At 38.8% G+C, this 18,175-nt stretch overlaps 1 protein-coding gene across 5 annotated transcripts in view; it reads right to left on the bottom strand.

Annotated features, from left to right (window-relative positions):
* The window catches only part of PTK2B (protein tyrosine kinase 2 beta), a 167,445-nt gene that overhangs the window by 15,363 nt on the left and 133,907 nt on the right, over positions 1-18,175 (bottom strand). For all 5 annotated transcript variants that reach the window (XM_012539814.3, XM_003757786.4, XM_012539817.3 and 2 more), the window contains 14 exons: positions 17,948-18,049; positions 14,385-14,502; positions 13,272-13,311; positions 12,766-12,812; positions 12,141-12,191; positions 10,855-10,952; positions 9,627-9,711; positions 8,761-8,861; positions 7,579-7,694; positions 4,156-4,256; positions 3,863-3,952; positions 2,047-2,251; positions 1,210-1,318; positions 181-246 (listed from right to left, as the gene is read on the bottom strand). In XM_012539814.3, the coding sequence (XP_012395268.1) occupies positions 181-246; positions 1,210-1,318; positions 2,047-2,251; positions 3,863-3,952; positions 4,156-4,256; positions 7,579-7,694; positions 8,761-8,861; positions 9,627-9,711; positions 10,855-10,952; positions 12,141-12,191; positions 12,766-12,812; positions 13,272-13,311; positions 14,385-14,502; positions 17,948-18,049 (1,329 nt within the window). The remainder of the gene's footprint in view (positions 1-180; positions 247-1,209; positions 1,319-2,046; positions 2,252-3,862; positions 3,953-4,155; positions 4,257-7,578; positions 7,695-8,760; positions 8,862-9,626; positions 9,712-10,854; positions 10,953-12,140; positions 12,192-12,765; positions 12,813-13,271; positions 13,312-14,384; positions 14,503-17,947; positions 18,050-18,175) is intronic.

Below are 18,175 nucleotides of genomic sequence, written 5' to 3'. Positions count from 1 at the left end.
TCTGTCTTGGTTTCCCCATGCAAAACAAAACAGATCCGGACCTCAGCTCTTCTTATATCACCCTAATGGGTGACTTCAGCTCTTCAAAGACACCAAACCAGAATTTCAGGCATGACTCAGTGGTGAATAAGCCTGAATTCTCCAGCATATTCCCTGCAGATGCAATAATGCTGTCTTTACCTGGAACTGCAGCTTGGGAGCCAGAAGGTTGGTTTGTGGAGGCAGCTTGTACTTAGGTCGGCTGGGCTGAAAAGAAGAAACAGATGAGTTAGTTTTTTTTGTTTTTTTTGTTTTTTTTACTGTTTCTAGAGAGGAAGAGCTGAATCAGAGAAGAGAAGAAATCCTGGGTTCTACATGAAAAAATTACCTGTTATACAGAGAGGGCTTAATATCTTTCAGTAAGGATCATTATCATTATGAAAAAAATATTCACTGAATGAATATGTTCTGTGGGGATACAAAGAATACAAAGTCATTATGCCTGCCCTCAAAAGGCTTGAGAGACAGGGCATATGTTAAAATATCATAGGGTAGGGCAGAATATGAGCAACTAGGTGGTACAGTACATAAAACACTGGGCCTGGAATTAGGAAGACTCATCTTCTTGAGTTCAAATCTGGCCACAGACATTTACTAGCTGTAAGACCTTGGGTATGCCATTCAATCCTGTTTGCCTCAGTTTCCTTATCTATAAAATGAACTGGAGAAGAAAGCGGAAAACCATTCCAGTATCTTTACCAAGAAATCCCTAAATGGGATCACGAAGAGCTGCTCACAACTGGAAAAGACTGAACAACAACAATTCTCCATACAAATGAAACCTCAGGCTTGTGTGTTTAAAAAAAAATGAACTGGATATAAAAGATCAAGGTAAAGTAAGGAGGCATGGTAGAAGAGGAGAGAATCCAACCTTTCTGATCTGTCAGAGCATCTGGTCCAATTTTTACCTTGTAGTACAGATTAATGGTCTCCCAAGACTTGTACCTATTGATGCCTAGAAAGAAAGGGTCCCTAGCATCCTAAGGAAAGCTGATCTTATGTATTTTACTGATGTAACTATCCCATACAGTCACCTGCTGGATATGATTGGTCCCAAGTCTTTTGTACATTTATGTGAGAGGAAATAAGTGTAGGCAACAGAATGAAAGGTTAAGAAAGAGAAGAACAGCAATAAAGAGAGGGTATCAATCAAGCTGTGGTCTCACTTACCTTGGGTGGGGGTTCCTGGAAGGCTATGGGCTCCAATATTTTGGGTGTCCGGTAGCGGATATTTCTTTCTTGTTCTTTAGCAATCTCCTTCTCCATCTGGTAAACATCACTGCCACAAGGTTGATTAGATTAAGAGAGACAAGTTATAAGTCACAGATAACATGAAAGTAGCTCTCTTGCTCATCCCTCCCAAAGCCAGGGAAGGACTTAGGGTCAAGTGCTAGATTCCCTTCTCATTTACACAAAGTATATCTTCAGTTAAATCACCTATGAAAATAATAGCCACCAAGAGAAACTTGTGTTCATCAAGGTAGTGTTAGTATTTGCAACTTCTAGAATGATGTGTTTTCCCATAGTGTAACATAAATGCTTTATCTATCTATTTAAAACTTTATACAATCAATGCTTATTTATTGAGAGCCTACTATAGCAAAGAGTCTGATAGGTGGCTCAGTGGTAAAAATAGCTATGTGACCTTGGACATCACTTAACTTCTATATGTCCTGGATTAATCCCCTGCAGAAGAAAATGACAAACAACTCCAGTATTTTTGCCAAGAAAATTTCATGGATAGTTTTAGTGTGCTATGTTCCATAGGATCACAAAGCTGTACACAATGAAAAAACTGAACAGCAGCTATGGTTAAGACCCTTGTGCTTGGGTTAGAGATCATTGGTCAATTTTATACTAAGAGGGCTCTTCATTACTGGCTGTTCTGGAATGCCTTCCAGGCAATCTTGTCTTTTGGAGCTGTCCATCACTGCCTCCTACAGGGTCAGTATCTTACCCTTACAAGTCTTCTTCCCACAAGTCCTTCTTCTCTGGCTTCCCACTTACCTAAGGCTGCATACAAGTTCTGTGAAGCGAGGTCGGTCACTGGGGTCATAGTCCCAGCATCGGGTCATGAGAGTATAAAGGACAGGAGGACATAGGTCAGGTTTGGGCAGTCGGTCGCCTTTCTCTAAAACTCCAATTACATCTTTGTTCTCTAACCAGAAGAAGGGCTGCTTTCCAAAACTCAGGATCTCCCACATGCACACAGCTAGGAAGAAAAAGGATTACAAAAAGTGAAGGAATTTAGCTACTAGAAGTAAGGTATTCCTGCTTGAAGACTTCCTCGGGAGTTGCCTTGATAACTGACATAGACATCCCAAGCAGAATGCCCCAAAACAAAGGGGATACCCATCAGTTAGAGAGTGACTAGACAAAAGATGGTATATGAATATAACTAGGCCATAAGAAATGAAAAATATGAAGAATTTAGAGAAACCTTGGAAGACTTGTGTGAACTGATGCAGAATAAAGTAAGGGAACAGGGAAAACAATTTAGATGATAAATCACTGTAAAAACAATTTTGAATGGCTTAAGAACTCTCATCAATTCAATAACCAACCATTATTCCAGAGAAGTGATGAAGAAATGTACTATATTCGCCTCTTAACTCAAAGTAGAGAATAAGACATAAATTTTTGGACACAGATGATAATGGAATTTGTTTTGCATGATTTTACTTCAAAGCTATATCCTATACTTAATTGGCTCAAGTGCTTTGTTTCTCCCCTCTTCAAATTGGTGGGTGGGTGATGAGAGAAAAAGATTTTGTCAACTGAAAATAAATTTAATTTTTTAAAATGCGCTAAGAAATGTCAAAAATGAGAATTTCAGAGGAAAGTGAGCTGAGTCAAAATGATTTACATAATGACTGCAATAATATAAAGTAAAATAGATTTCATTCTGATCCAGTCAGGACTTCTGGAAACTAATGATGCATTCCTCCCACATTTTGGCATAGAAGTGATGGGATTAGAAAAGCAGAATTAAGTATGCTTTTTGGGATATTGCTAATGTATGAATTTATTTTGCCTGATCATACTTGTTCATTCTCTCTATTCATACAGCTGTCATCTTATTTTAGATCTTCATTACCTCTTGCCTAGCTCATTTTTATTGATATTCCTGACCCAAGTTACTCCCCACCTCAGGCCATTCTTTATACAGCTGTCAAAGTGATGATTAAGTATAGATATGGCCATGTCATTCCAGTCTAGTGGGTCCCTATTGCCTTTAAGATACAATATAAATTTAAGTTACCATTAAAAGTCCTTTATAACCTGGCCCAAATCTACCTTTCCATTCTTATCATACATTATTCCTCCTGCACTTTGAAATCTAATCAAGCTGGCCTTCTCTCTGTTTGCCATCCAATTTGTCATCCATCCTTTATTGCTCTGCTTTTGTACTGGCCAGCCCCCATATTGTAAAATTTGTACCATCTGTCTCTTATAATCTTTCCTTTCCTTCAACTTCTTTCAACTCCCTTCTGCAAAGTTACACAACTCTCTTCTACAGCTTCATCCATTTTGATTGCTCATAGTATTCCTAAGTCTTAACTTAGTTCCAAAATCACCATCTATTCTATTCATAATAGTTATTTCCTGAAGGAACAGCAGACACGGCCCAGGGTCAGTCCTTGATTTTACCTAAATCCCAGCCCTTCTGAAATTCATTAGTTGGCATGGCTAAGCAGGCAGTACAGGCTTGAGACATGTGCCAGCTTCATCCCTAGCATCATCAAGGAACCTTTGACCTTTCACCATCAAGGAAAGACGAGATAAGAAATACCTTCCTCTGTTTCCCTATGTTCTTACTCACCAAACATCCAGACATCACTGGCAGTTGTGAACCGACGGAAGTTAATGGATTCAGGGGACATCCATTTAATTGGGAGGCGCGTCACAGAGGCTTAAGGGGAGATGAGTATTGAATAAGAGTTATTTTTAGAACTGAAAAGATCAGAGAAGAAATTTCCCATTTCCAAAGACCCTAGACTTGGATTCCTTCCCTATCCATTCATCTACCAAAACCATGTTTTCCTGATTCTGATTCTGGGTTTCATTAACAGTTCTTGGTTGGCAACATAAAGATTAAGGATAGCTACTTCTCACCTTTATAATACTCTTCATCCTCAATGTACCGAGAAAGACCAAAATCCCCAAGTTTCACACATTCAGGAGAAGCCACCAAAACGTTTCTGACTGCAATGTCCCTATAGAAAGGATGATAGTGATGATGACCAGAATAATATTAACAGTCAATATTGACATCATGTGCCCATCAAACAGAGAATGGTTGAACAAATTATGGTATATGAATGTTATTGAATATTACTGTTCTGTAAGAATTGACCAGCAGGATGATTTCAGAGAGGCTTGGAGAGACCTATGTGAACTGATGCTGAATGAAATGAGCAGAACTGATCTCCTGATCATTATACACAGCAACAACAAAATTATATGATGATCAGTTCTAATGGATGTGGCTCTCTTCAACAATGAGATGATTCAAACCAATTTCTTGTTCAGTGAAGAGAGCCATCTACATCCAGTGAGAGAATTGTGGGAACTGAATGTGATTCACAACATAGCATTTTCACTCTTTTTGTTGTTGCTTGCTTGCATTTTATTTTGCTTGTCCTTTTTTTTTTTTACTGGTTTGATTTGATTTTTCTTGTGCAGCACAATAATTGTATAAATATGTATGAATACATTAGATTTAACATATATTCTACCATGTTTAACATATATTAGACTACTTGCCATCTAGGGAAGGGTGTGGGGGAAAGGAGGGAAAATTGGAACACAAGGTTTTGCAAGGACTAATGTTGAAGAATTGTCCATGTATATGTTTTTAAAAATAAAAAGCTTTAATAAAAAAATGACATCATGCTTTAAGGTCTACAAAGTGTTTTACACATATTATTTCATTTGATCCTCACAACAACATTCTGTCTTAGCCACTATTATTATTCTCATTTCACAGATGAAGAAAAGGAAACTGAAAGGAAATATTTGAATTCAGGTTTTCCTGACTCCAGGTTTAACCTCCTATTCATGATACAGAAAAACTTCTTGGGATGGCATAAATGGAAATGAATTCTAGTCAGGATCTCTGGTCTGTCCTTCATATGTCACAGAAGGATCCAATAGGCAATTATTTCACTCTAAGGAAATATAATCCCAGGACTTTGATGTCTGGTTCCAGTGCTGCTTCAGCATCTTATCTCCAACCCCAGTGAATGCAAGTCACATTTCTCTCTTTCAGGTTATCTTCTCTCTATTTGGTATGTATCATCCATGTACCATCTTTGAAATATAATATGTCCTCCATTGCAATATTAACAAGCAAATCAGTCTATTAAGTGCTAACTGTATAGAAAGTGCTATGTTAAACATGAGGGATACAAAGAAAGACACAGGGTTCCTCTCTCAGAGGAACATTTTAATGGGAAAAACAATGTACAAATAATTTTGTGCATATGTAACAGGACTGGCTTCGAATGCCTTTGATAGTCAGTGTCTTTTTCTATGGAAGAGGCTGGGAGAATTACTTTTATGAGAATTAAATGATATAAGATAAAGGCTTTAGAGAAATATTGGAACATTTGTAAGAATTCTGTAACTTGTTTTATTAACAACTAATTTGTCTACTTATGTTAGCACATGGGATTAGAAGTCTCTTGGTTGACTGTGTGATCAGACCTGGGGAAGCCTTCAAAAAGCATTTTAAGTTTCAACCATTATCTTCAACTAATTTTTATCTTGATGTATCTCTCCTATTGGCTAGACTCTTTTGCTACCAGTATTCAATTAGAGACAGTGCTATAAAGAGAAAGTCATTGGGGTCTTTCCTCACAGAGACCAACATGTGATCCATTAATATAAGATGAATTTCTTCCCTGCCTCAGTACTTGCTATTTCTTTTTAGATGTGACTATATAGATGTGGTGTAACCCTAAGGGATGATGTAATATTAACCCCAAAGATACATGGCCTTGGGAAAGATGTAATTAGGAATGATATATTTTCCCTTAGGCTTTCTTGCCTTATACCTTGAAAAGCCAATATGCTAAGTTTAAAAGATTGTTGACTATCAGAAAACAGCCTACTGGACAGTGATAATAGGATGCTTGAAGCTAATGAGCATCAATAATCGAGGTGCCTAAAGTTAATGTAGCTGTAGTACATAATTAGATGCCTTCAACTTGACCTAGTGATGTTTCAGTTCTAAAGACACCTCTGGAAGGTTCCCCCCATGAAATCTATCCAGGGAACTATGGGTAGGGTATCTGTGCACAAAGATCCTGACCACTCTTCAACTCCATTTCCAAGCCTTAAAAATCAGCATATCAGTGACACAAAGCATTTGATTTCTCTTTTTCCCCCTATATATTTACCTCTTTACTATCTTCCTCTTTTGGAATTTAGTTTGCTTTAATTGGCATTAAAATCATGTCAAGTTTTGCTCCCTGATTTGATATGTTGATTGATTTTGGTGATTTTTTTTTCTTGTTACTGTTTTTCTTTTGTTTTTTTTTTAAATATTATTTGTAATATGGAATTGCCCTCTGGGAACAAGGGGAAGAATTCGAAAGATATCAATGAAAATTTATTGTTTTCTTTCTTTTTCTTGCTTTCTTTGTACAACATGGCTAATACAGAATTATGTCTTGCACAACTTTAAATCATGGGCATTGTATTGTTTTCTCAATGGGCAAGGAAAGATTGGAAGAAAGAAGAAAATTTTGAACTGAAAATGATTTTATTAAAAAAGAACTTTTTTAAAAAAATCTCTTTTTAAGAGATGGCCCTCTGAGATTTGAGAAGAGAAGGATACAGGCAGATATTTAGGTAATATAAAAACAAAAGATCAATAAAAAATTTTTCAAAAAAGAATACATCACAAATCAAAAGTAAATGTAACAAAATTATAAAGATTAAGTGAGATTCAAATGGGGAGATATGAAAAGACACTTCCAACCTCTATAGAGATATTATATATTGCACATGATTATGCAATCATTTATGCTGATTTTTTTCTCTCTCAAAAATACTATTTGTCATATGGGAAGCCTACTAGGAATAGGGAGGGGGAGGAATATATAGTGTACTATAATAATTTAGGAAATTAAAAAACATCAATTTTTTTAAAAGTGTCTTTAAAAAAAATCTCCCCAAATTAAAGGATGGTCCTCATCATATTCCTGCTCTAGCTCAAACCTCCTGGAGAGTGGGCTATGACACAGAATTTCTCCCTGATCCTCTAAGATTCCCTAGCTTTGAATCAATATGATGAAGTGGGAAGAATCCATGGTTTAGAGTTAAAGGACCTTGATTAAAGGCCAAGCTCTCAAGCTTACTATTGGGTGGATGACACTGGGTAAATCATTTCACTTCCCAGGCTCTAGTTGCTCCATCTTTAAAATGAAAGATTGGACTAAATGACCAGATGAGCCTTCCAGAGATAGAACCTATCACTGGACCCTTAGGTTCTACTATACTCTCTGTTGTCATTCCTCTCTCTCCACCTACCTGTGGACACAGCTGATGCTCTCCAGGTAAGCCATAGCTTTGCATATCTGCAGCGAATACAAGATGAGGGTGAGCACCTTTAAGGAATTTTTATTGTGCTCCAGGTAGTGTCCAAGCTGTAAGGAAAAGGGAAAACAGACTATCAGAAAAAAGGGCTGGGACTTCTTTTCCAGATACAGAGGATCCAACTGGAGATACAGAGGCAAAAATGAAATAGTTCCTGCCTTCAAAGGAGCTCACATTCTGCTGGGGAGAAACAACATATAAAAAAAAATAAATACAAAGTATAGACAAAATAAATACAAAGTAATTATGGTGCAGAAGGGAAGGGTAGTAACTGAAAGGATCAGGAAATACCTCTCGTGGGATGTAACTGATATGTAATCAAAGGATCATAGACCTGGGAGCTAGAAACAGAGGTCATGGAATCCAACCCTAATTGGAGAAACTAAGGCATAAAGGAGTTAAATGGCTTACCCAGGGTCACAGAGCTAGTAAGTATCCGAGATAGTTTTCCTTGATTCAAAATCCCATGGCCTATCTTAGATACCATACTGCCTCTCAGCAGCCTATGTTACCTTCTGCTGAAACTTAAAAGGAGCTAGAGTTTCCAAGTGGAAGAGATGATGAGACAGGACATGGGGCCCAGAGAGGTTGGGAAGAGAATGTCATGTACAGTCAGGGAAAGTAGAATATGTGAACAGAAGTGATAGGTAATTTGCCTAGAAAAATAGACTGAAGCTATAGTGTGGAGGGCTTCAAATGTCAATTAGATGGGTTTATACTTTATACTAGAGGTATTTGGGAGTTACTGAAGCTTCTTGAGTAGGGGAATCATATAGACAAATAATCTTTAGGAATATGAACTTAGTGGCTATATGGAAGGTAAATTAGAAAGTGGAAAGACTCAAGGCAGTCACACTAACTGGGAGGCTGCTGCAATAGTCCAAGTGACAGATGATGAGGTCCTATGTGATTATCTAAGGATATTTTTCTGATAACACCTGGTTTCTCCTACTTAAAAAAAAAGAAGGCACAATGCTGAGATTCAGAGCCCTAACTCTATAAAATACCTCATTCCTAAAAGCCCAGATCAATCCTTGGTCAGTTGTAAAAACAGATTACCAAGGAGTTGATTTGCCTCTACAGAAGCTTCTTTCCTCCCTCCTTCTCTGTACTCACCTCTCCATATGGGTACAGCTCCATGATAATCCACGTGGGCTCCTCTTCAATGATACCTATCAGCTTTACAATATGGGGATGATCCAAATTCTTCATTAACACTGGGGGGAGGGACAGACAGAAGAGAACAGGGTCACAGAAAGTGGAGAACATAAATAGAAAGAAAAAAATTAAACAATATTGAGTAATTATAATAAACAAATTTAAGCAATAAAAGATTGTCTCCTTTCCTGCTCTATGGAGATGGAGGACTATAGAATACTGCATAAATTGTCCAAATCATAAGTTGATATGTTCATTAGTTTTGCTATACTACTCTTTCCCCCTGCCTCCACATATTCCCAGCTTTTTTATTCCTTTTTATAAGGGATGGATCTCTTGGTAGGAAAGAAAGGAGGGATATATTAGGAACTGAAAGTAATATTAAAACAAAAGATATAAATACAAGTTGAAAAAATCCATCTGAAAGACTACATCCTGCCCCAAATTAGGAGAACAGTAGAGAAGGCTGAAGGGAGGTTCAGGTAAAGGGGACTAATCTTCCTTTATTTCCCAAAATTCCCTGCTTGGGCCTCATCAGCAATCCCTTCCCACTACTTCTGCCTCTACTGCTTCCTCTTGCTTCTCCTCTTGCCCCTCCCATCTCTGAGTTTGCATTCCAACTTAGAGGCTTAGAGATAGGATTTTCCTCCTTCTGCCATCATCTGCTTACCTCTCTCAGCCAAGATCATCATGGGAGAAAGGGTAGTTTAATGGAAAGGACTCCAGAATCATAAGACCTCAATCTGTGTTCCACTTTTGTAACTTACCACCTGAGCAACAAGTCTAGAGCCACGATTCTATTATCTATAGGGTAGTTGACCTACCTGCTTCACTCATGAACTTCTCTTTATTTTCAAAACTGCAGTCCTTCTTGCAGGTTTTCACAGCCACATTGACACGCTCTCCTTTCTGCAACCAGAGATGAGATCAGGGTCCTTTGGTCCAGTTGTAGTCAAGGGAAAGTTTCTCTGGCTGCCTACTTCTTATGCCATGAACCTCTTGCTTTACTGGCTCTCCCATAATTAGCTACACATTGCTAATGTCCAGAAAAACTCTGGCTTTTCAGTCCTGGTCTTTCTCAATTTAATAAACTATGTCTTAGCTAATTCTCTTTTTCTTGACTAGTATCACTTCACTTCTGGAAACTTCCTTTCTCACTTTGGGATCTTCTATAGAAATCTCTAATTTCCTACCTAATTTGCATCTCTCTGTCTGTGGCCTAAAAGATGGGAAACTAATCAAACAAGAGAGAACTTACTCTATTCCAAAAAAACTCCTCAAGGGACCCAAGCCTAGAACTTCCTTAATCTTAGAGCAACTCTAAAATGCCTAGAAGGAAGTACAGGGACACCTGAAAATTTAAGATGGTCATGGGCTCTCCTCCTGTCATTGTCGGAGGCTCCCTGATCAAATCCCCAATCTGATCCCATCCCTGCTCATTCTCAATCTGCTTTATACATGTCAGTCCCAACCCTAATGCTATGGGCTCAGTGGGCTGCCTCATTACCCTTATGAGACATTATGATATAATGGAAAGAACCCTGTTTCTCATTCAAAAAGTATAGGTTCAAATCCCAACTCTGCCACTTAGCACCTATATGATCTTAGGCAAGCTAGTATACCTAGTTGAATCTCAGTTTCCTCATCTGTAAAATTAGGATGTGGGATCAGATAACTACTACCATCTCATTCTATTAGAATGTAAACTCCTTGAGAGGGACTGTCTACTTTTGTCTTTGTATTCCCAGTTCCTAGCCCAGTACCTGGAACAAAATAAGAGCCTAATAAAGTTTGTTTCTTCCATTTAGCACTCCCTTTCCCTTCTTTCAAAATGCCCCTCAGTTCTATTCTTGGCTTTTATATTGCAATGATAAGTTAATTCTTTTTCTCATCACCCCTATTACCGCAAACATTCCAGGACTATTTCTTCTACCAAATAGGTATAGATTCAAGCCCCTCATGACTTATCAATGCTTCCCCTTACATGGTAATGGTTTTGGCCCCAGATCATGTGGTAAAGGAAATGAGAGGATCAGAGCAATTGGTACTTACATGATTCTGGTAGACACCTTCATACACCTCCCCAAAGAAGCCTTCCCCCAGGATGCGGCCCAGAACCACATCCTCCCGTGCAACACCATACTGGAGACCTGAAGACACAAGAAAACCACGAGTCCCAAAAAGGAGTAAATGCATGACAGTGGTTCTTCTCAGTAACCTGACTATTTTTGAGAAAATAAAGTACTAGAAATAGAAATCTAGAGCTTGCAGGGACTTTAGTGGCCATTAAGACCAGCACTTGCATCTCACAGATGAGGGGCATGATTCTCAGAGTGGCTAAATGATTTGTCCAGCATCTGAATTGGGATTTGAATTCAAGTCTTCTGAACTCCAAATCTAGCTCCCTGTTATGCATAGTGGCAGTTTCCTGAAGGTTCCAGGCTTTCTTAGTCACCCAGCCACAGTATCCCTGACCAGAACCTAGGAGTCTAAGCATGGAAGCACTAGGTGAGGCTTGGAGGAAGGACAATAATTTGGAAAATGCAATGAATTCTGGATACTTCAAGCCACCTAGGATATTCACTAAATGATTATATGCCCTTGAACAAGTAATTTTATCTCTCTGGCCTTCAGGTTTTTTTGTTGGTTTTTTTTTTTTTTTGGTCTAGAAAATGAGAAAACTGAACTAAATGGCCTGTAATAGGCTCAGAGATCAAGAGCTAGAAGGGAGTTCAGAAAAAGTTTAGTCCAACCTCCTTAGCTTAAAAAAGAGGAAACTGAGGTTCAAAAACTTTGTTACTTATGCAAGGTTACATAGCCAGTATTACAGGTAGGATTTGAACCCTTATCCTTTGATCACAAAGCCAGTATCTTTCCATTCTTCAATTTTATCTGCTTCAGATCTCTTCAGCTCTGAGTTTCTATATATCTGGACTTCCCTGTTTTCTCAGCTCTAAAAGAATTTTCCCCTTGGAAGGGTTGGAATTATCTACTTCTATAATATCCCTTCAATAGAACCCATGAGAATGTCAGGTTCTATACATGCTGAATGAATGAATGAATACTAACATTAATGTTATTTATATTAATAATGATTAAATTGGGATGCATCAATTTGTTGGTGTTAAATATGGGAAAAAAAGAAAAGAGAATTCCCTTCATTACACTCCAATCACCTTGTCTGCTTGCCCAAGGCCTGGACACTGAATGTGGCTTTCAGCATTCATTCAGCAAATATTTATTAAGCACCTACTATGCACCAAATACTGTGCTATACAATGAAGATTTGGGGGGAGGGAGGAAGCAGAGAAAAACTTGCAATTTTGCTCAGAGCCTACCTCCAGACCTCCGCAGGGTGTCGTCAGGAATTTCTGCATAAATGTCTGATTCTGAAAGGACAAAAAGAAGGCCCATCCCATTATTAAGAGGTCCCCAAACATGAAACCAGGAATCCGGTGGGTGGCTTCATTCCCTACAGCTCAGGAATAATGGAGCTGGCATGAGTCATATCCCTATATTTTTGCAGGATCAGGTACACTTCTACATGGCAATTCTCTCCATTATCTAACAATTGAGCAGGCAGGCGGTTTTAAGAGGAGAATGAAATTGGTAGAAAAATAGGGACAATGTTGCTTCTTAGATCTTTTGCCTACTTGGACCTGAATCTTTCCAGCATTCCCTCCCTACTACCATCAGAACTGGTCCCTAAAGTGGGACCAGAAGGTGAAAAGATGCCTCTGCCTTCTGTCTCTTCATTAGCCTCAGGTAGATACCAAAAGCTCAGTGAGAGAATGAAGGTAACCCCTTGGATTAAGGCCTTTAACTGGAATTATGGTTGCTGGGGGCAGAATCAACAATGGTTTAAAGCTGCCTTTCTTTCTTTTCTGAGGGAATCCTTGGAAGGGTTTTGAAAGAGAAAGGGCAGGGAGATAAGAGATAGGGTGATTAATATATGTAGCTTACCAATGCTGCAGCTTTCTGAGAACTGGGATCTCCTCTCTCCAAAGTGTCTGTAGAAGGGGAAGCATCAAGAGAGCACGAATTAGAAGCTAGTCTGTGTTTAGGCCTTTGGAGAAGACCCCACCAGTCCATGACTAAGCACTCCTCTATAGCCTTATTTCCTTTTCAGATGATCTGACCTATAATCCACTCTGTGAAAGGCAATCCCCCCTTCAACTGTAAACCATGGTTATTTCTAATATGGAAAAGGGTCACCTCTTCCACCTTTCCTCAATCCCAAGAAATGTTCTCAGTTACTACTGCTAGGTATGGTGATGTAGAACAAGACAAACTAACTACCCTGTAAAATGACCCAGGCAACAATTAAGCCATGGGAACTTCTTAGTAAGAAATGAATGACTTAGGATCTAGACCAGCAAATCTGTAAAGGTTGAGGTCTCTATTTGTCCTTCCTCCTTTCACACAGGATCCACCCCAGGTGGCACTCAGAACTGTCCCACTCTACTCACAGGGTAGGGATCTGAGGCAGGCTGTTCCGCTTCTCACCATCTGAAAGAGATAAAAGGATGTGAAATTGGGAACGAGAAGGAGTCTGGATACTGAATGGTCATTTGTTCCTCCTAGAACTTTCTTCTGTTAGCTGGATTGATTCATATTCTGACTCTCATTGTAGTCTTTTGATCACGGACTAGGGATTGGATGTTGAGGTTGGAGAAGGTGATCTAGCCATTATTGGGATCACAGAGTTAGATTTGGGCGAGACCTCAGTGGCCATCTAGGTCAAGCTCACTTGGTAGTTAAGGGATTCAGACTGAGACAAGCCAAGTGAGTTTTCTAAGATCACACAAGTATTAAATAAGAGAGCTGGGATTTCAAACTCAAGTCCTCTGGCTCCAAATAAAACTCTCTTCGCACTCTTCATCATTCAGGTCTTGTATTCAATGTAATTTAATCAGTATCTATTGAACATTTATTATATAGACTTAGCATCCTGCTAAATAATAGGGTTATAAAATAAGTTCTGCCCCTCAATGGAGCTTACATTCTGTTGGAAGAAACAACACATATTACCAAAATATCAGCAGAATAAATACAAAATAGTTTTGGGAGAATTGGGACTAGCTAACAACCTGGGGTTTCAGAAAAGATCTCTTGTTAAGAAATGGCATCTGAGTAGACTCTTGAAGGGAATAGTATAAGTGAGAAGAGAAAGCATTCCAGGCATGGGGGACAGGGAGGAAGGAACCAAAAAGATGAAGAGATCGGACTAAATAGCCCATAAGCTCCAGCTCTCTACCTCTGAGCCTATGCATCCATAAGGCTTCTCTTCCCATTGTCCCATTAGCTTCCTGCAGGCCTGGCCTTGGGGATTTATCAGTTCCCCATTCCTCATTCCAATTACTCTGTGTGTGTGTGTGTGTGTGTGTGTGTGTGTGTGTGTGTGTGTGTAAGGCAATTGGGTTTAAGTGACTTGTCCAGGGTCACATAGCTAATGTTAAATGTCTGAAGCCAGATTGAACTCAAGTCCTTCAGGGTTGGGATTCTATGCAGTGCTCCATCTAGCTGCCCATTCCCACCCCCTTACACAATTACCTTTTTAAAGATATTTTAAAGATACCCACCTTTTTTGGAGCAAACAATGAGAGAGCCCTTATGTTCACCCTGTATCCGGCAATAGCCATCAATCAGATCAGCCATGTTCTCAGCCTCAGCCAAGGAAGAGGTTTTGATGGATAAGGACTGCAGGAGAAAGACCAAAGGACTAAGATTCATGGGGACCATGAACAGACCTAGTATAGACATGATGGGGCCCATACAGCACTACCCATCAGAATCTTTCCATATAAGAACTGGGGGAAACCCAGGGTCTCTGGATATGTCATCTAGGTTACTCCTCTGTTCTTGAGATCTGTTTCTCAGAACTACTTTTTTTGGGAGGCAGCTGGATCAAAGTGACTTGCCAGGGTCACACAGCTAGTAAGTATCTGAGGCCATATTTGAATTCAAGCCCCTCTAACTCCAGAATCAATGCTTTATCCCCTATGCCAAATAGCTGCCCCTCTCAGACCTTCTTGAGAGCTACTTTTTGCTTCTTCAGATCAATCCCTTTGACCAGCTTCCTAATAAAGGAATATATATATATATATATATATATATATATATATATATAATAAAATGATGTTTACATAACTCTTTTAGGTTTGCAAAGCATTTTACAAATAGTAATTCATTTGACCCTCATAACAACTATTTGATGATTCCCATTTTATAGATAGAGAAACTGAGGCAGACAGCAGTTAACTGATTTGTCCAGAATGATAGAGTATTGAGCATATGAGGTCCCATTTGAATTCAGGTCTTCCTTACTCCAGGTCCAATGCTCAGTCTACTTCACCACCTGGTTATTGCTAGTCTTAAGTCCTTTTACCTTCACAAACTTTGATATAAAGCACTGATATCTTCTACATAAATTCCTACCTCCTGAAACACTGTACTCCTTATCCCTTCACAAACTGAACTGCTGTCAAAGAATTGGATTCTCTTTTCTCAATTAATAACAACAACAGCTCAGATTTAATTCAGATTGCTAGGTGGAACCATGAGTAGAGTGCCAGTAGAGAGTTCAAATCCTGTCTCAAACACTTATTAGCTTTGTAACCCTTGGCAAATCACTTCATCTTTCAGCCTCAATTTTCTTATCTATAAACTGGGAATGATGATATTAGGACTTACCTTAAAAAGGTCAAGTGAGAAAAAAATGGAGACTAAATGAAAAAAGTAAGTTAAGTCCTTTGCAAACTTTAAAATGCTACATAAATGTTGGCTATTCCATTCTCCAATTGAAAAATGGTCAAAGGATATGAACAGACAATTCTCAGATGAAGAAATTGAAACTATTTCTAGTCATATGAAAAGATGCTCCAAGTCATTATTAATCAGAGAAATGCAAATTAAGACAACTCTAAGATACCACTACACACCTGTCAGATTGGCTAAGATGACAGGAAAAAATAATGATGATTGTTGGAGGGGATGCAGGAAAACTGGGACATTGTTGCATTGTTGGTGGAGTTGTGAACGAATCCAACCATTCTGGAGAGTAGTTTGGAACTATGCTCAAAAAGTTATCAAACTGTGCATACCCTTTGATCCAGCAGTGTTACTACTGGGCTTATATCCCAAAGAGATCATAAAGAAGGGAAAGGGACCTGTATGTGCATGAATGTTTGTGGCAGCCCTTTTTGTAGGGGATAGAAACTGGAAACCGAGTGGATGCCCATCAGTTGGAGAATGGCTGAATAAATTGTGGTATATGAATATTATGGAATATTATTGTTCTGTAAGAAATGACCAACAGGATGATTTCAGAAAGGCCTGGAGAGACTTACACGAACTGATGCTGAGTGAAATGAGCAGGACCAGGAGATCATTATATACTTCAACAACAATACTATATGATGACCAGTTCTGATGGACCAGGCCATCCTCAGCAACGAGATCAACCAAATCATTTCTAATGGAGCAGTAATGAACTGCCAGCTACGCCCAGAGAAAGAACTCTGGGAGATGACTAAAAACCATTACATTGAATTCCCAATCCCTATATTTATGCCCACCTGCATTTTTGATTTCCTTCACAAGCTAATTGTACAATACTTCAGAGTCTGATTCTTTTTGTACAGCAAAATAACGTTTTGGTCATGTATACTTATTGTGTATCTAATTTATATTTTAATGTACTTAACATCTACTGGTCATCCTGCCATCTGGGGGAGGGGGTGGGGGGTAAGAGGTGAAAAATTGGAACAAGAGGTTTGGCAATTGTTAATGCTGTAAAGTTACCCATACATATAACCTGTAAATAAAAGACTATTAAATTAAAAAAAAAGTTGGCTATTGTTATTATTTAGTTATTATTATTATTAAAGTTTGCAAAGGACTTTTGTGGTAGATCACATATGTTTTCCCTAGACCATGGGCTCTGAGGGGCTAACTGGGCCATTTGGTACAGTTAGAAATTCAGTGTACCTGTGCAGCCCCTGGTCATGATTATCTAACATGGGAGATTCAGAACAAGGCTACAATTATCACTAAAATAGGATATTGTTCTTTGCAGACAACTACCCTATTCAGGTCCTATATTAAGTAAAAAAAGCCCTACCCGCTTCACTATCTGGCTAAATAAGTGAAGGGCCACCACTGGTGACATGATGAACCACATACAAGCCAGGACTGAGAATTGGGTATGACTCTTCCCTCTCGAGGTTCCTCCCTGAAAGCTACTATTGCTACTAACCTGCAGCTACTCTTGGGGAATTGGGGATGTAGGGTGATTAGCATTCATCAATGCATTATGGAACCTTGTTAAGTGTATATATACTAATATACACATATATACATATATGTGTGTATGTATATATATATATATGCATGTTGCTTTTGCCTAGTTAAACCATTTTGGATTTTTTTTGGAGGAGGGGTCTTCTGCCTCATTGTCTCAGTCTCAATCTCACCAAATTCCAACCTTGCATTTGCAACCAACAACCAAGCTTTACATAAATGATCCTATCTGGTTCTTAAAAAGAATTTTTTGAAATAGGTATTTTATTATTATTATCCATTTTATAGGTGAGGAAACCGAGGCTTGAAGGCATTAGTGACTTGTTACCCTCTTAAGTAGGTAGCAAGCTAGTAAGTAAAAGAGCAACCCTTCCAGAACAGTTTGACATACCTCATCTGATTGTTATAACAAATATGTAAGAGGTTATTATTATTATCATTCCTTATTTTATAGGTGGGAAAACTGAGGCTTGAAGATATTAATGACTAGCCTGGGCTTGTGTAGCTAGTATTAGACACAGAATTTGAACCCACGTTTTCCTGACTGCAAAGAATTTGAACCCACACTTTCCTGACTGTAACTGCAGAGACCTATCTACTAAACAATCCTCCCTTAACTGACAGTGGGAAATTGAAGAGAGTAATACAGCATCATGGCTAGAATACAGGACTTAAAGTCAGGAAGAATTGGGTTCAAACCCAAAAAAGGGAAAAACTCCCTCTGCTTTCAAGGAGCTCCCGTTACATTGGGGGAGACAGTATGGATATATGTAGGCAGATATGGAATATATGAGTAAATGAGAAGTGATTTAATAGGGGAGCTCCTCCACAATGATGATCTCACCTGAGGTGCTCCTTCAATCCCCAGCTGGAGTAGTGCTTGTCCTTCTTCCACCGGTGTACACTTGATGGACTTTATCTGCTTGAATTCTGCCAGGCAGGTGGGCTACAGGGAATAAATGATTCTTTACATTCACTCAAATAAAGGGAAACAACATCTAGATTTTATTGACTACTTGGAACTCAAAGATCAGGCCTAATTAGAATATTTGACATGGGGGAGAGGTGTGTG

This window comes from Sarcophilus harrisii, chromosome 2 (assembly GCF_902635505.1).
Source record: "Sarcophilus harrisii chromosome 2, mSarHar1.11, whole genome shotgun sequence".
Classification (NCBI taxonomy): Eukaryota; Metazoa; Chordata; class Mammalia; order Dasyuromorphia; family Dasyuridae; genus Sarcophilus; species Sarcophilus harrisii.
The sequence above is the reverse complement of the archived record's forward strand: the minus strand, read 5'-3'. Positions and strand labels throughout refer to the sequence as shown.